This window comes from Osmerus eperlanus, chromosome 21, assembly GCF_963692335.1.
Source record: "Osmerus eperlanus chromosome 21, fOsmEpe2.1, whole genome shotgun sequence".
Classification (NCBI taxonomy): Eukaryota; Metazoa; Chordata; class Actinopteri; order Osmeriformes; family Osmeridae; genus Osmerus; species Osmerus eperlanus.
The window spans coordinates 7,397,021-7,416,405 of NC_085038.1; the positions used below are offsets into that span (position 1 = coordinate 7,397,021).

Below are 19,385 nucleotides of genomic sequence, written 5' to 3' on the forward strand. Positions count from 1 at the left end.
TGTGTGTGGTTGTCTCTACCTTTAGGGCAGATATCAGTACAGGGGATGCACATCTTGACACGGTTCTCCTCCACCTCCATCTTGTTGCTGGGGCACGCCCTCACACAGGAGCTGTGGTCCACCACAAAGTTGTCTGGGGACACGCAAGTGAACAATAAAACTTTGGGATTCAAACCACCGAAATCCAATCTCAAATGCCTGTGCTAAAAGTGTTAATCATATTTGCATGCACAAAAAGCAAGAGCACGCCACTCAATAACTCTCAAAAACAGCACTCAACAATGCAAAGTCTAGGTATTTATTGTGCTTGGAGGGTTTATTGAGTGAAATGTGCCTTGAAACAAGGATGCACTGTCAGGACTACTTCCTTACGAGGACACTTCTTGACACAGAAGGCTCCGTAGGTGTACTTGGCCCGGGGGTTGTGCTCCAGCTGGAAGGTGGTGGGGTTGTACACGAAGGGCTGGGGACACTGGGTCACGCACGCCCCGCTGTCATTGAAGTTGGTACAGGCCTGCAAACAGAACCCAAGCACGGTCAGGGACCGGAAGATACCACTAGGGGTTGGACGGGGAGGCCCACGATGTAAATTGACTCCAGACAGTTTTACAGTAGCAGTTCTTCTCTGCTGAGAAATCTGAGAGTCTCCAGTCCCCCCCATAATGAAGTAAACGAGAGAAAAATGGAAGTCATTGATCTGAGGTGTGATGTAAATGGTGAAATGTTTTCCTCATAAAAAGGAGCATCCAAAGCTACAACCTGTAATTGTCACCAGTAATGGGACTGAACGAGACCTGTGTTGAGTTACAACCCCAATATCACCCTCCGTTGAAGGAAACACCACCGGTAGAAATCAAGGGGATTAGAGGAATCATAATTAGAATAATAAATCACCCCATTTGTTTAGATCAAAAAGTAAGACTGTGGACTTTTACAGCCCATTAAACACAAAGTAATGGATGTGTGTGTGAATGCAGAGAGAACCCAGGGCTGTGGGCTGGCGGGACAGACAGATATCCGATGAAGGAGTGAGTAAAGCAGATGGAGATGGAACCTGGGAGGATTAGCTGTGTGTGTGTGTGTATGCAGATGCGTGTGGGCACAGATGTGTGTTTGTGTCTGTGTGTCTGCGTGTCGATGTGTGCGCGTCTGTGTGAGTACGCATAGATGCGTGTGTGTGTGTGTGTATGGACATGTTGTTGTGGTTGTTTGGGTGTCGATGTGTGTGTGTGTGAGCAGATAAGTCTGTGTGTGTGTAGATGTGTGTGTGTGTGTGTGTGTAGATGTGTAGATGTGTGTGTGTGTGTAGATGTGTGTGTGTGTAGATGTGTGTGCAGCGGGCTGGCGGGGGGTCCTCGTACAAAGCAGTCTGTGTCCTTGGGGCCGGAACAGCCGCCGGCACACTCCCGGTGGCAACAGTCACTGACGTAGGGGCCGAAGCATCGGCCGTCCACTGCTCCGCACACACCGTCTTGGTCACTGAGGGGGGGGGGGGGGGAGATAGGGAGAAAGAGAGAGAGAAAAACAGAGAGAGCGAGAGAGAGAGAAGCGCTTTAACAACCTCACACGCACTGCGCTCCCTCTACTCTACTGCTCTCCATAAAGGGTCATTGATATGGAATCTGGTCCGAGGTAAATCGATTTCCACAGCGAGTTTTTTACGGTGTCGGGTGTAAACATCCAGTGTTAAGAAGGCCGGGAGCGTGAAGCAACGAGCCGCCACATCCCACAGCCCACCGTGCCAGGGCTCATGGGGAGCCATAATAACACTGGGCTGACAAAGCCTTGTGTTTAACTGCTCACTTTCCTCACTGTGTGAGAACATAATGAAGCAGCACAGACAAAAGCTGTTTCTCCACTCTATTATTCTATCTGAGCAATGGCAGAGAAAAGCCCAATCCTTCTCTGGAGTTGTCTATGACACTATGCACACACTGTAATTACATCTACAGCTGTTTAAAATGAACTTCCCAAGTTGTTTGTCCTCTCCCTCTCTCTCTCTCTCTCTCTCTCTCTCTCTCTCTCTCTCTCTCTCTCTCTCTCTCTCTCTCTCTCTCTTTTCTATTGTCCTTTTCCGTTGCTTTGATTGAAATTACAGTGAATGTTCCTGTGATTATGAGCTCGTAATAGGTGTATTTATGTAGGTGCGTGTATTTATGCCTGAGCTAAAGAACGTGTGTGTGTACTCACAGCTCTGGCACTGGTCTTCCTGGTGGCCCCAACAGCGTCCGTTGCACGATCGATGACATCGTTTGCCTGGAAATTGTACACACACAAATATATTGTAAGTTGTATAAGATAACTTCTACATACCATAAACACGCATAGCCCACGCACCACAAGCCCCCCACCCACACACTCACAGAAATATACTCTAAGTAGTGTAAGATAACTTCTACATACCATAACACGCATAACCCCCCCCCCCCCACACACACACACACACGCGTACACACACGCACAGCAACTTTTCAGAACTGAAATGAGCTGTGACTGGCAGCGAGGAGTGTGTTGGTCTTTGGAAAGGAGGGGGAGCAGGGGGATTTGTTGCTGTATTGTTTCTGGGTAAGGAGAGCTCTGGAGCCAAACCATGAAGGACAGGCTCCACTCCCAGCCAGCCCCCTCTTTCCAGCAGTAAGTGGGACCTGACACAGTGATCATAGAGGAAGCCTGTGGATGGGCTGTCATCAGTCTCTAATTGAGTGGCTGGTAATTACATGCTGAGAAGGAGTTTGCGGCGGCGTGTCACACCTCCCCCCCCAACACACGGAGGAGTTATTTTGTTAAACGCCGGCCCCACCTTGGCAGGGCCTTCCACTCCCACACACTCCACCAGATTTGACCACCGCTCACTCTCTGTTAACCCTTGTGTCTCGCCCTCCCCTCGGCCTCCCTCTCCTCCTCTGCAGTCCTTTCAAGCAGATGGAGAGATGGGCAGAGATGCAGAGAGAAAGACCAGGAAAGGACGGTTCTGTGGAGAAACTTCACCGGCAAATTCCTTTCTCTCTCTCTCTCCCTCTCCCTATCTCTCCCTTTCCCTCTATTTCTCTCTCTCTCTCTACCTCTCGCTCTCAAACAATCCCCCCATCCCCCTCTCCCATCACTTCTGTCATTACTTTCCACACAAAGAGAGAGGCAAACACACATGTGATATTTAATACAAGTTTGATAGGAGTCCACTGTTCCTGACAGCTGGCTGTTTTGACACTAAATGGCCACCAGGCCCTGGGTATCCTCTCCAGCTGTGTAGCTTAAGTGGGAGGCTAGCAGAGCGACCGTGAGGGTGACCAAAGGAAGTGGACAACCAGTATAAAGCAGCTGTCAGGCTTAGTGAGCTGTAATTGTTCCTGGCTCGGCCGAATCACCACAGGCCTTCCCTGCACTGCAACCAAACCACCGCAGCAAACGTTGCACGCTGATCTAAAACTATGTGACGCGGCTTCCAAATGACTCTGAGCTAAAGAACAAACAAATAAATACAACAAAAAGATTGCCGCTCTCCCGGTGTGCGTGCATGTACGTGTCTGTATGCATCAGACGCTCGCATTCTTACTCTACAGCTCCCCCCCCCCTGCCCCCTGCCTCCAAACCCTTTTCTCTCTCCAGATACTCACATCCGAGGCCGCTGTTGTTGGACGGCACCACCAGGAGCTCAGCCTGAGGGTTCTTGATGATGTCACGCCAGTGGATGGTGTCAGCGTGGCACAGGAACTTGTTCTGGTCCACGTAAACACCCCCATTCAAGATCTCTGCAAAGGTAAGGACACAGTGGAAATTCGGAAGGACACAGTGGAAATTCGGTCAGCATACAAAAACAAAAAAAGCATGAATAATTCGAATGAATATGTCAGGCTGCTCCAACACTCCGTTCAAACACACAGACATCCGTGCATCCCTCTGAGAACAGAGACAGAGGATGGGAGAAGCACAATGACCGATTGAGCTCAGTGATTCAGTAAGGCCTGCTGTTCAGACCCATTGTTAAGCTTGGAGACCAGTACAGATTGTCACTCTCTTCTCCTGGAATGGCCCCCCTACCCCCCCCCCCCCCCCATCCACACACGCACACTCTCTCTCCCATTTTTCTCTCTCTCTTTCCTTCTGTCTCTTTTTTCCCTTTTCGACCCCTCTCTTTTCAAGACAGGATAGTATCACAGAATTAATTCCTGGAACCAAGTGAATTCTCTCGGACCTGCTCTCAATATGTCGAGGGCTAGGAGGCAGTGGATAAAATGAGTCACCTCCTGTGACATTAGACTAATAACAATAATATGTTTCTTTTCAGGGACTGATTCCCTCTGCTCAAGTTTGAATAGAGGGCGATAACAAGCTCTAATCCCTAACTGCTTTTCTAATCCAGGGATTTGGGCACTAATCAAACGACACAATGGTAATTTCCCTTCATGACCCATATCAAGAGGATGACAACGTCTGTCTTCCAAGGGGATAATGTTTGCCTGTAAAAATACGGGATTTGATTCATCCCGTTCTTCACCCTAACAGGTTCGGTGAAGGACAGGCTGGTGCCTGTCCAGAGTTGTGACCCCGAATTCTAAGAAAGAGTCGTCCACGGTAATGAAAAGAATAGAAACATAGAGATTGGGGCAGATCAGGGCTGGATTATCCGCAGTGCGCCCGCCAGTAGATTAACGGTATATGAGCTGGCGAGATGAGGCGTATCAGGAGGGCCGAGCGGTAAGCTAATCATCACCAGACGACACACTGATTAGAAGAACACTCCCCGCGTACGAGACGGGGGCCACATTTATTCACATCGCTTTAAACGGCACCGTCTTTTATCTCACTGAGGACAGCCTATCGCTGCCCGGCTCTGTGTAATGATGTCGCTCTTGCACAATGGAGGATTCATCAAAGGATGTTTTACATTGAGGACAGTGGGGGGGGGGGGGGGGGGTGCAGATGGAGGGCTGGGGGGAGGGGGGGGCACGCGACAAGTACCAATCAGGAATATGGTCTCCACCCTGGGTGCATCTAAGGTCAACAACAACATCCAGACATCTCAGCAAATAATCAGACGATGACTCAACGCGGCCGTCTGAGTGAACCACACGGTCAGCAGAAGCGCTCCTGGTCCTGCCGCCTGGCCCAGTCAGGCCTTCCATCTGCCGTCCCACCAGACTGTCCCGGAGCTCCTGGTGGAGAGCGATAACCGCTCCCCGCTCCGTGGGGGCCGGGCGCTAACTCTCGGAGGGTTGACGGGGCCATTTCAGACAATTCTTCACTCATGGGGGGGGGGGGGGGTGAAGTGGTGTGTGTGTGTGGGGGGGATCTACGGTTAGTCATTCCTGGGGCCGCACTCACACTTCTCCTGTGTGTAGTGATTCATGAGTTAGCCAGACACTAGACAGTGGAAAGAAGGAGAACGAGAGAGAGAGTGATGGGATGGGAATGGGAGCCTTTGACGAGGCGATGAATCGAGAGGTTGGGTTGGAGGAGGGGAACAGTTGATTGCAGGGCCAATGGAGGGAGTGGGCAGATAGGGAGAGAGAGAGAGAGAGAGAGAGAGAGAGAGAGAGAGAGAGAGAGAGAGAGAGAGAGAGAGAGAGAGAGAGAGAGAGAGAGAGAGAGAGAGAGAGAGAGAGAGAGAGAGAGAGAGAGAGAGAGAGAGAGAGAGAGAGAAGGAGATAGGTGGACAGAGACAGATGGAGAGTGGAGAGAGTAAGGTAGTAATTGAGAGAATTTTACAGAGTAAAGAAAACAGTGTGAGAGGGACAACAAGTTAGAGGGGGGAGAGCTACGTTAGAGCGATAGGAGAGCCACACTTGTCTGAAACCTAGCAACAACCTACCATTGGGCAGTACATACTCGTTTGACACCCAGAGAAATTCTACATTTACATCAATTTCAAATGAAAGTCCATGCCATCCATTATAATCGCAAGTCATAAATCCACAAGGCATCCATCTAGAGTAATAAACTACAGGAATCATGACTTCCTCCTCTCCTGGAGCCACGCATCGGGTGATTGACAGGTCCGCTGAATGGGTCACTTCCACGGTGATGCTACATGACCACGCAGGGCTCACCAGAGGGTCTGTGGCAGACAGCAGAACAACAGGAAGCCAGAGACATCGACAGCAAACCTGCTCCCTCTCTGGTCCCCGCTAATGGGGGGAGTGAGCTCAACGACACCCATAGATTCAAAGAGACAGTGATTAATTTGACGTCAAAACAAACCAGTTTGCTTGGCTTGTTTCTTTGTATCCTTTGAAAAAACTGCTCCATTTCCTAATGATTTTATAAAAGGTGCAATGACGTCGTTCAGAGGAAAAGTCTGATTCCTGTAACCAGGGCTTGAGTGTATACATGACCTCCTCCAGACTGGGAATCAAAGTTGCTCATTAGCAGACAACAAAAGCTAAAAGGTAGTCCTGCCTTATTACAAGATCCCTCCTACATCAATGGTCACTTTTGATCTGAAGTAAATGAGGTACACAGGTAAACCACCACGTCTGCCTCTTTACCCCACACACAATAGCCAGAGCATTGAGAGGTACTGTACTGTATGTGACTACAGTAACCTGACTGTTTTTTGGTTTTGAAACATGTTGCTATATTACTATATGGGCTCCCAGCTGCCTGCCTACGGGTCTTTCTATGAGGCTAAAGCAGGCTTTGCTGGGCCTTAGTGGGCGACTCCTTCAACCAACCTCTCCATCTCACCTCCTGTCTTTCTGTTCATTTCAGTACTAGAGCCCAGGCCATGATGAATGCTGCACTAGCACAGCTCATCCCCAGATCTCAGCTCGTCATCTGGCTCACATCAGCGTGGTCGATGTGTCCTTTGTGCGTCCGGCTATCAGAGATGAATTATACTGATGAATCAGGCAACGACACTGCAGCGCGCTGAAGTGATTTCCTCGTTTTTTGGCGAGTCTGCGTCACGTGACCCTAAAGCCTTGGATCGTTATTACCAAAAAAAAGGTCGTTTGGTATTTTATAAGGACTACTGTCCCCTGCCCCATCCCCTGTACTCTTCTCCAAGTCTCCACCAGATCTCATTTTCGATCTGTTTCTGTGACTTTCCTTCCCCTCCCGCATGAAATGAAAAGTACTGTCTCACTCCAGTGATGAGGCTAGTTGCTGAGCTCAGCAGCTAGCCTCATCACTGGAGTGAGACAGTACTGGGGGAGCGCTGTGGTTCATTCCACCACGGTTGGTTTCTCTCCTCTACAAGGGGTCCCTCACAAAAACGGACACAACCCCAGTCTGCACAAGTAGACCGGTACACAAAACATAGATGCAGACCCAGTCACACATACTGTACACATATACAGAACAGTCACAAACGCAGGCACAGACACCGCCACGCACTGTCCTCATAAACAAACACACTCGAGAACAAGAAGACTCCTGAATCAGCCTGACCCCCCCAAAAACATGTTCCAGCTCGGTGAGTTTCACCTACTCAACAAAGGCTTTGCATTTGTAGACATAGCTTAGGACTTAAGCCATAGCTTTACCCTTTAAAGTCTTCTTCTTAAGTGCCAATTACGGTAATCATGGTATTCCAGGGAGAAAAGGCTCCAGGGAAGCACCTTGCACTTTCCCCAAATATAAATGAGGTGTGGGAAGGATGGTGAGGGGAAATGCAGCAAGGCATTTTTGTACACAAGAAAATAAAGTAGTGTGTGTGTGTGTGTGTGTGTGTGTGTGTGTGAGTGAGTGTGTGTGTGAGTGTGTGTGTGTGTGTGTATGAATGCCTACCTCTGTATTTAGGTGCATATGGGTGTGAGTGGAACCTGTGGGTTCTCCTTGGTGTAATCTCCATGCATCAGTAGCCCGGCCCTCCTGTACGAGCTCTGACACACTTCCGACAAGTGAGACTAAGACACTAAGGGGCTAACAGGCTGAAACAAATTGCCTTAATTTCTTAGAGCACAGTCTCTTCAAGAGAGTCAAGTGAGCTTTGTACAACTGAAGTACTAACAAATCAGTGACTGTGTGGAGAAAAGAAATTCTCGCAATACTTTTGTCAGCGTTTGTTGAAGTGAATGCTCAATAAAGAGCAGTAGATAGCCCTCTCTGTGAAGCTTTACTTTCACCCTCTTCATTTGAGAGCAAATAGGGAGTCAGGTGGCTGAGCGGTTAGGGAATCAGGCTAGTAATCTGAAGGTTGTCAGCTCGCTTCCCGGCCGTGTCAAATGATGTTGTGTCCTTGGGCAAGGCACTTCACCCTACTTGCCTCGGGGGGAATGAGTGTTGTGAAATGTTAACCGGGGCTGCTCCACAACTATACATTATACACAAACTGTAAATCTTACTGGAACGTGTCACACTCCTAATGGAAGCCCTGAAACGCTCCACAATAATCTGTAAAGACTTCTGTGATGAAAAGGATCCGTCTCTCTAACACAGGAAATACAGAACACCTCCCCACCCATTTAAATGCAAACCTTTCATTGCACAGTGGAAGGAAGGAAAGCAACGGTGCCTTCACTGAAATCCACAAAGAGTGTGCAAGGGGACGGAACAAAAGAAAGAGACAGATTACAGTTTCTTTAACATACACACACAACCACACACACACTCACACACTCACAAAGACGCATACATACCTGCGAGGAAACAAGTGGAATAAGGGGTCTAACACCCAAGTGTGTCTGAACAATGTGTGGGCGAGGAGGGATCGTACGCAAGCATGTGAGTGTGTGTGTGTGCGAGGGAGTTTAAGGAAGTGAAAAAGGGCCGCAATAACAGAGAATCCCCTGTTGAGGTTGTGGAACCTCATCTGTACAGTCAGGAGTAAACAGAGACTAGCTGAACCTCATCTGTACAGTCAGGAGTAAACAGAGACTAGCTGAACCTCATCTGTACAGTCAGGAGTAAACAGAGACTAACTGAACCTCATCTGTACAGTCAGGAGTAAACAGAGACTAGCTGGAACAAGTAGCCTGTCCCAGAGGGCAGCTATTTGTAATTGTGACTCCACTGTAGTTACCTCTTAGAGACATCCCGGGGCCAAGGAAAGCCACATCTCAAAGTGAACAGGACTCTCACACAAACACACCATGAATGACTATTTAAACACACCATTACGGAGGAGAGCGGGAACATGCACAACAAAGTCCTATTGGAACGTGAAGATTAGAATGGGAATTAAAGACAGAGAACAGTTATGTAAACATGACAGAACATTAGGAATGACTGAAATTGTCTAAGTGTGGGTGGGGGGTGGCACTGTCTCGCTAAATAGAAGTGTGTGTGTGTGTTTGTGTGTATCCTTTCTTTCTGTCTTTCTTTATCGTTGGATGAAGACAAATGGATGAGGAGCTGGAGGCGCAGAGACAGTGCAGGGGAGGTTCCCTTCCCTCCACCCCCTCCACCCCCTCCACACCCACCACCCCCTCCACCCCCTCCACCCCTCACCCTCCCTCCACGCTCTGTCCTCTCTGATAACCATAATTGTGTTTTAAAGCCCCTGATTAAATTTCACCGTCTCAAATGATATTGTTTTGCGATGGATCCTTATGAAAAATGCTCCACATTAAAGGATTATGGGATCTGTAGGAATGAAGGGGCTGAGGGCTGGAGGGATGGGGGGGGGGCTGACATGTTTTTATTTCCTCACTTTTCAACAGGCGCTAAATTAATCCCTGACTGCTGCCATCCATCTCATTCTCTCCCCCTCTCTCTCTCTCTCTGAATACAAAATCTCACGGCATTCAATCTAGACACCGTCATTTCGATACAAATCTAACTTAGACACGCCAATGGTCTTTACACCTGTAAAGACCTTGCATCAATCCCAAAGTTTGGCACAACTAATTTCGTCTGCAGCAACAGATTCACGGTTCGTCACCACTTTCAAGGGAGTTTTTTTTTCTTTAGAGGTGACACAAAATGCAATCAGGTAGAAACAGACGGCTGCAAATTCAATAATGGAGGCAAATGAAAATGGAGTCAGAGACACTGCACTTAGGTAGCGACAGTGTGGGCCGGCCTGCCTAATAAGCCCCTCTTGCGTCGCAGCAACCCTGCATGCAAATGAACTCTGGGTTGTCCAATCAGCATGGGCAAACAAAGGTCTGGCCGAAGAGACAACAGAGCCAGCGAATACTAATGAGGCGGCGCTAAATCCTGAAGTCAGCATTTAAGAATCTTTATCATTATGTTGGGGAAACATGAGTAGGTCATTCGAATCTTGTACTTGCAAATCTCCCTGCAAAAACACTTTTTCACACTCGCACGCGTGCAGGAGAACACACAAGCCCGCAACGCAGAACAAACAAAGCACACAGCGATACCGAGGGTGTTTAGTGTTTATGAACGAGGGAAACTGATAAAGGACGAGCGCGTGTGTACACAGTATGCGTTGGGGCGAGCGAGAGAGACATGTGAGTGAGAGAGTCTGAGTCACACCGAGATGTTTACTGTGTTCAGGTGTGCGTCTCTCTCCACACACACTCTTCCACAGACACTTCCCGTGAGCAGCCAGGTTGTTTGGCTGTGCTCTCTTCTCTCCTGCTCTGCAGTAATGAGGCAGTCACAGTGAACCGAAATTGAGTTTATACGCTACTAGAGAGACCACAGAGGAGGCAAAGAAACAGTAAACACACTGCCTGCTGCAAGAGAAACAAGCCAGGCAGGAGGCAGGCAATGTCAGGCAGGTTAGAAGAGCCCCGTGAGTGTGAACGTCTGAACATGCAAACGCACACAAACACACGCCAGACAGAGCACGCACGCACGCACACAAGCACGCACAAACACACACACTTTTGATGTTTTGCTGGGGTAAAAAGATCCCAAGAGATGTAAATATATTTCCCAATGTCATAACTGCTACACACACCCCGTGGCAATATCCATTCGCAAGTGCTTTGAATATGCGATTATGATGTGTCATAACATATTCTATGTACCTACGGGCCTGTTGGACAGAACCCCTAGCGGCACCAGGTGGGAGTTTATACTTTATCCCACCCGTTTGAGGTCAGTCTGTATCCTACTGTTTATGGCTTGTTTAAAATCCCCTAAAGAAGTGTCTGATCCATGGGCATGTTTGGAAGATTTTCCAACGAAGGTTGGTAGGGAGGTCTCTTAATTACCAACTGATCTGTCTCAATTCTCTTAGCTCTACTGAGTGAGTTTAATGAAGTTACACAGCTCCTTGGTTTGATAAGGTGGATTGCACTGGAATGTTAATCGAGAATCCTAGCTTTCACTATTCTAAGCTCTTAGCATAATCAGGCATGGTGTAGCTAAACAGAAGCACAGTGTTGTCAGGGGAGCTAAAGCTAACTGTACAATACCTGTATGGAGGCTAACTGTGTTAGCTAAGGCCGTGAGAAGGTTCTGGACTGTGTCAGGTAAGGGCGGTGAACCCTAAAATCAAAGACCAAGACTCAGAAGCCGCAGACATGCCCCCTGGGGACTATCACTGCTCCATTTCAGATCATTTAGCCCTCCTCCCAGGATGTGTGAGGGCCACTAATGGAGACAAATCGGAATGCTCCAGGGCACCTCTGTCAAAAGCTTTGAGGTAAACCACCAATGGCAGCGCATCGCCTCGGGCGAATACCAAATTTGAGCGTGGGCACTGGCTCTGTGTGTGCCGGGCGAGGAAGAAAAAAAAGAGAGAAGAAAGAAAGAGGAAAACCAGTTTGCAGTGCGGCGTTAGTGACAGAGTCTCCAGGTAAGATGTCTCTATCTGATGCTGACATGTTTCCCGTGTCACACTGTCAGCCGGTGTTCTCTTGCCTAGTGGCAACATCATTTGTTTCAAATAACCCATCACAACAAGCAGGGCATTTTATATCCGGAGCTTGTTGTTCGCAGACCTTGAATCTTTATCTTGCTCTCAGTACAGAAGGACTGACTACCTTGTACCTGATGCTATTATCAAAGCCAAACACTACGAACTCGTGAAGCAGAAGAGACAACTTGCAAATACTAACGGGTGTATTAGTATTGCCTGTGTGCTGCATTTTATATTGCCTATATAGGGACATGCATGCTTTAAATAGGGAGGCTTTTTGCTCCTCAGACAGATATGCTGATGTGCTCGCAGCAACATTTCCCTCAGTAATAAAGCGGCAGTATCTGAATCGGGGAGTTATGTTTTAATCATTCTGTTTCTTAATGATGACACCAGATTCATTATTAATAGCCTCCTGTACTGTCGTCCTCCCACAGCAGGCTGGGCCGGAGTATGAGCCTGGCCTGCTATTAGCATTAGCATTGGCCTTGATCTTTATGTAACTACAGCAGTTTTTATAGATTACATCACAGGCTTTATGTCAAGTAAAGAGGTTTTAGAAGTAGGTTTTTTACTCAAATATTACTACTCAGGGCAGTCCCCCCCCCCCCTTTCCCCTACCCCCCCTTTTCTCCCTTCACAAGGCTGGGAAATAGCTTGTAGATGCTCGTATATTTGTATCCTTCGCAAATAGAAAAACTGAATTCTGAAAGTCTGTTCTTGGCAGTGGTTCTATGAAGAAGTAGAAACCTAGGCAGAGTGCCCAACACTGAATTGTGGCAAAGCTTCAAGTACTCTGGCCAATAGTTGGCCAGAGTTTCATTTGAAAATGGCATCCTAGCATTGTTGACCCACAGAAAACAACTGAAGATTTCCCCCTTTTTGTGTTCTGAAGGTGATCTTGTGTGTATAGATCTATTTCAGGGAGGTGCCCTTTATTGAGCACTAGGGGAGATTAGCTTTCTTTGATGTGCAGGTTCTAAAGGTCTTCATGCATTTATCAATATCCCACTGATTTATCACCTACATATCACATTCCTTTCTCCAAAAAGTGTGTGGAGAACCTAGAGAGCAATCAACCCAACACTTTGCTTCTTCATGTCAATCTCTATTACTACTTTACATGCAGTGAATCTCATTGCATCAGATAGCGATGAGCGGTGAGGGAGTCGGGCTAGTAATCCGAAGGTTGCCAGTTCGATTCCCGGTCATGCCAACTGACGTTGTGTCCTTGGGCAAGGCACTTCACCCTACTTGCCTCGGGGGAATGTCCCTGTACTTACTGTAAGTCGCTCTGGATAAGAGCGTCTGCTAAAAATAAAATGACTAAATATAACAGCTATTTAAATGAAGGATTTTAAAATCCTCTGGGAAAAGAATGAAAAAGAGATGGAGCAGAATGAACAAATCTACAGCATGAATGTACCCACGCTCCACCAAGGAGGAGGATAAATGACCATGGCACTCAGTGTAAACTCTCCATGGAATACACGGCTAACTCTATGCTAATGCTAACGCTATTCCAGTGAGAGCATCCAGTCCCGGAGCGTGTCAGGGACAGGGGGATAGCGAGGCAGGCCAGGAGGGGTAGAGGAAGTCTGCCCGCCTGCCGTTTAGCTTGCTGCACACGGCCACAGGGACATATTCACCAGATGGGGATCTGGATTCACTCTCCGCAGGGCTTCGCCCAGTCATTTGGCTCGGCGCCCAATGGGCAATTTCGCCAAGCGAGTTGACGGGTACAAAAACACATAAACAAAACAAAAAGTAAAGAGGGAAGGCAGGGGAAAAGGGGATTTTAAAATGTTTTGGATAGGCAGAGTCATCAGTGTGGAGAGTCTTATTGTGGCCATTATTACAGGGCTGGCACAGCAGGTGGGTAATTAGCATTGGAGTGTCTGGTGGGGGAATCCACGAGTCCCTGGATGCGAGGAGAGTGATGGAACACTTTACGAAGAGTATGAGGGAATCTGAGAGCTACACACACATATACAGTATGAGACCGTACGTGCTTAGAAGACAGTATTATACACTGGACTGAAAAGGCTCTGAACACAGTCCAGCAACATAACTATTCCCCCAAAGTGGAAGAAACGAGAGAGAAAGAGCTGCAGACCCCTCTAATATTAGAGGAGGGTTTCAGTTACGCATTATTATTACTGTGCTATTGAAAGGAAACAGCTGTGCACATGGAATTCCATTATTCACTTCTGTTGTGCGCAATGCTATGGATTTCCTTTTCCCTGTTGAGCATCCATTTCCTGTGAGCTGGACTGGAGGTGTTGAGCTCAGGGTTAGTTGTTTCATGTAGGATATTGTGTGTCCCAAAAAAATTTGAACACATTACTCAGCTCAGCAATACCCTTTAGATCGTACATGGGGCGTGGAAGGAAACATTTGAATAACTTGATTTCAAATAAACCCCTTTCCATATATATTTTTTGTGATTTAATACATTATACATATGTGTACTGTAGCATTCTCGTTAACGTGTGGGAAAACCTATCTAAGTCGGCAGATCGCCTAAATCAGAACAGGGAGTTATATTACATTATTCCCAGAGTAACACACAGAGTGGGGTAGCTGTTTCATATGCATTCTCAGATATTGGAAGTAATTGCACAGGGTGGGTGCCCGGGCAGTGGTGGGTGTTGGTGGGGGGGTTAGAGAAGGAAGAGAGGAGGGGAGGGATCTGTTAGTAAAGGAAGTGGCCGGTGATCTGATGATGTTGACTCCATGGTGTAGTAGAGCATCAGAGGCAGTCTCAAAGGCACAGTACCAGGGTGGAGCTGAGGTCAATGCTGCCTTCTGGAGCAAAGCGCTGGAGCCATTAGATTGGACAGTGAAACGGATATGATGACTACAGGGCCCTTGATGACTTCTATGGAGTTATTGTGGGCAGCTTATGAAACACATTGATCATCCAGCATGTCAAGTGTTTGGGGAGCTGCCCTCAGGTTAATGGGGCTCTCAATGCAAGACTCACACTGCAGCACACAGGAATAGACTGAACTGTGGGCCTAAACAAAAATTCTGTATCAGAGATAACATATTTCACGTAATAAAAAAATGACGTACATTCAAAATCATTTCACCAGCTTTGCTCAAACCAGGCCTTAGATCTTGAGCAAAAATGTACATTTGGAGATATTGAGATAACTGATTATGGTACTGTGGGGTTTTAGAGATGCAACAATATACAACCTCAATAATCAAACCTCTTAGGTATCTTAAGTATCCTATGACTAAGTTCAGGTGGTTTTACTCTACATATGAGTGTGAACTGTGTGTGTGTGTATCTGTGCATTTTATGTCTGTGTGTGTTGCTCAATAGCAAAAAGGGCTAATCTTGACAATCTGGGGGGAGCTGGTGAGTAAAGAAAAGGTTTTGCGAATTCAGTGTATAGTCAATACTACTAAAAGCCTGTAATAGAGAAAGAGAGCGAGTGAGAGAGAGAGGGAGACAGAGAGAGAGATATAGTGTGTGTAGGAGCGAGCCAAATAGAAAGAAAGAGAAAGAAAAAGGGAGAGAGAGGGAGAGTCAATAAACAGTAGGGGAGAGGAAGATAGGGGAGAGGCCACTTCAGCCTGGTCTCTCCTGTTGGGGTGCGTGGGCGAGAAACAGGTCACAGGTTTACCAGTAGAGGATGTCACAGTGCCCCTTAACTCTTCTCGACTCCTTTATAGTCGGACTTCATAAAACCTTATGCACAGCTTTATAGAACTAAGCTGGAACAGAACTTGGAACAATCTGGCTGTCACAAAATGGAACAGGACTACAATAACCATTCACCCCCTCAACCTAAGTACCCGAGCTAACAAAACAAGTTATGCTGAGTCACTTTAGATGGCTGGGGGTTAGCAGAATATTGCTTCTTCTGTGACCCTTCTTCTCTCTTCTCCGGTCAGAGGAAAGTCTCTTTACACAGAGGAGAACTGTGAGGAAATGCTAGCTGATCGATGCCAAGAGAACAGCATGGCCTATGCAACATGGAGGCAGTGGCACTGCAGCATCAAGTCTGTACCTCCACTGGCCTCCAGATGGCGTGTCCACAGTGAGTGGATGAGTGAGGGGACAATCAACAGTTCCTCAAAAATCCTCCCAAGGAGACAAAATAATCCTCTGGTCAGTTCATACTTCTGTGAGATATCTATTATCAGTTTTATAGGTGAGTATAAGAAAACAGCGGTCCTCAAGGGGCAGGGCACCTTGCTTGTCGCTGCACAGAGAAACCCCCCCCACCCCCACCCCCAGCCCACCCACACATTTGAACCGTACCCCACCAGCGCGGAGACGTCTTCCTCCTGCGACAGCTGCTGTCCGCTTCATAGCAACACCGCTAACCGTCCCTCTCAGGCCCCGTCAGCTGTGGTAATGCACCACCTACCGAGCAGCAGCAAACAAACCCTGACACCTGGCACTGGGATGGTTAGCAGCCTCCAGGAGGGCGTGATAAGCTGGCTGTGTAAAGCCCAGTGTTTGTAGGATGTAAGACACTTTCTAGATAAGATTACCGATAATGAGTAAATATGGTAAATAAACCCTGGAGGGGGTCTGAAGAAGCAAACTGTTCCCTGTTGGGACGAGGCGCCCCACAATCATATGCAAAGTAGCAGTTAACGTTAGCCCTAGCGCTATCCGTGGCATGGTGGTGAATAAGGATCAGCTAATGCTAATATTGGGGAGGTCGTGACCTGGGTTCAGAAACCTGTTAGATGAGCAGTCATGCATACACACACACGCTCCCATTGTTATGTAAACAGGTATGCGTTCTCGAATGCACAGGACCAGCCTGCAGGATATTTGACCATGATGTACACAATAGACAATGTAAATGAATCCCCACTTGTTTTATGTAACAGTTTTATTATCTTTAAACACATAATTGTTCAATTCTCATAGCACTACATCCTCTAGTAAAACTGTACTTGTACAGTACTTTCTATCAGAGCCAAATCCGTAAACAAAAATGTAATTAACAGCAACACATTATTACTCTTTCCAAGCCATTTGATCGCAGGCCCGGCTTAATTTGTATAAATAAGAGACTTGTATGAGGCTTGTTTTGTAACGCTTATTTCCATTTTCGAACTTAATTAAAAAGCCAATCAAATATGCTGTAGCTACGGCTGTAAAAGGGGAATGAACAAAAACATTGATCTTTTAGAGGAAAATACTACATTATTCTTCAAATGAGACATTTTGAAGAATTTCTTGTATTAATTATTTCTGGAACCTATTCACTGACCAAGGGGATCTGAGGAATTAGATTTATTATAATATGTCAAATTACACAAAGAGTTAGTTTAGGAAGAGACTGTTTAGTTGATTGATGTACTAAGAATTTGAGAATTAAATGAAAAAATAAGAAAAAACTACTTTTGACTAAAGGTTTGAATGACAATGGAGACAAGAGAGAGTGAGACTGGACACTGGCCGTTCATTTGATACTATGGCTGGACAAAATGTCAGCCTTCTGGTCACTGGCCATTTATTTGATACAATAACTGGACAAAATGTTGCCCCCGACAAGATGCCGCCCTGGGCAGCTGCCCATGTCGCCCACAGCTAAGTCCTTCCCTGAGTGAGAGAGTAGTGAGTTGGAAGACATGACAAGAAAGAGGAGAGTGAGAATAGTAGATGGACAAGGAGGGAGAGTGGAGACAGTGGTGGACAGGGGAGGGAGGAGCATCTTCCGGGCTCTGACCTGTGAGGTTGCGTAGGCCCACCTGACGGAGGCCGTAGTAGCCGTCGCGGCGGTAGTTGAGGAAGATGGCAAGGGCGTAGCGTCCTTCATACAGCTTAGTCCCTCGGACAATCCTCAGGTTTTCCAGGGGCAGGTAGTCAAACTGGTTCAATGCCACCAATACGTAACCAGTCACCTCCCGGATGGACTGAATGACGAAGAGAGGAGATGAGAGGAGAAGAGTGGAGAGGAATCGATTAACAGATGAACAGTTAAGTTAGTTAAAGCAGAATCCTGAGCTTAAAAGCATAAACATTTTTGATAAGACCCACTCAGGATATGCTATTTTCTTTCTTTTTCTTTTTACTCTTCTGTCATTTTACTAAACTATTGATGAACCCTTAGTAATAGCCCTGGTTGTGTAGAGAAAAAGATGGGAAATTAACTTTGAAATATAGTTCACTGACAGTGCACTTGAAAGTTTAAGAGTCAGTTTTTATTGTAAACCTTTTCAGAAAGAGGTGGGAGTTTGTCCTCGACTCAGGGTTGCCGGGGAACAGAGGAAAGAATAAACACTTTATTTTTCTTCTTCGAAGAAGACGAGTTGTTAACTTAGGCTGGAAGGACGTCCAATCACAGCACAGTAATATCACTTCAGGAGATAATGGCTCCTGAGACAGAGGAAGTGGGGGGAAAAACTCTTCCCATCCAGCACTCCTATCAATCACTCTGACAGCCAATCACAACCACACAAACTGCGTTATTACAGAGACTGCTGTCCCACAGGGATGAAGAGGGAGGTTAAGTTGAAGAACTCTGCGGGCAAATTCCTGACTTAGAAACACCAAAGGCAGAGCTGCGTGTGTATGTGAAGTCATCTGAGTTGACGAAACGAGCGCACGTCACTCAACGACACCTGTTACACACCGCTCGTTGTAGCACCCGACTCACCTGCGACTGGATATCCAATCAGAGCACTGCGTCTTAAGAGAATGGTTGTTCTGGAGACAGACACACTATGGATGTGAATGGACGTTCCAAAACTGACTCATGTTGTGGTTGAGGCACTGGATGAATTAATGACGTATGTCTTGGCTTGGCAAGCTGAATACATTTAGGGAAAAATCTAACACAATTGATATTCAATTTTATACCATATGAGCTTAGATAGAGATGCACCCTTTCAAAGTATGGAGCTATTGAGCTATCGCCCAAAGTCATTTAAAATAACTAGCACTACTCGAAAAACATGATTAAAAATGTTATGAGGCTATGGGAGCAGATACAGCACGCTTTTAATGAGCAGAGACAGGCCTGTAATGATGTAGGTGATTGGCTGGGAGTGAGGTAAGAATGAGTAATGTGGGGTTTGATTGGCTTGTGACCCCCGGGAGAGAGGCTTGAGGAGAGTGACAGGCCGGGACGCGGTGGAGAGGGGCTGTATTGCAGATAATAACAGGTAGCTGAGTCCGGCTGTGTGTCCCTCCTGTGTGTGTACACTGCAAACAACAAGAGCACCTGCTACTGGCTCTTTTGAAATGGCACACAAAAGACGGGAAAGAACCACCCAAGTCTCTTATTAGCAAGATTATAATGTGTCAATCAAACAACGCGGCAGATGACAAGCACGCGTGGAGTAACAAAGGATTCATTTCCACGCTTGTTTTGAAAAGGCATGCAGATATCCCTTTGGGATTTCTAATGAGCTCCTGCACTGGCATTCAACATGGAAAATGAAGTAAATCCATAAACTGAGCCAAACTTGAAAAAAATCACCTGTCTCATAGTGAAAGCTATTCAATTTTAAAGAGGATGTCAAGCGGTGCCTTGAAAACAAAGTAAAACGGTAACGCCGGTCTTCAGGGACGAGTTGATGGGTTCCACTACTTCAGAGTGTTGTTCCATCCAAGTGACCTGCGGAAAACTCTCTGTTTATGGCCCCAGGCAGGTCTACCTCCCTGACTGGACCCTGCGTCATT

At 46.9% G+C, this 19,385-nt stretch overlaps 1 protein-coding gene across 1 annotated transcript in view; it reads right to left on the reverse strand.

The window, feature by feature from the left end:
* The window catches only part of LOC134007864 (receptor tyrosine-protein kinase erbB-4-like), a 104,611-nt gene that overhangs the window by 21,749 nt on the left and 63,477 nt on the right, over positions 1 to 19,385 (reverse strand). The window contains 7 exon segments of the mRNA XM_062447580.1: positions 20 to 133; positions 373 to 514; positions 1,362 to 1,453; positions 1,456 to 1,479; positions 2,191 to 2,256; positions 3,615 to 3,749; positions 17,428 to 17,614. Coding sequence (XP_062303564.1) covers positions 20 to 133; positions 373 to 514; positions 1,362 to 1,453; positions 1,456 to 1,479; positions 2,191 to 2,256; positions 3,615 to 3,749; positions 17,428 to 17,614 — 760 coding nt within the window.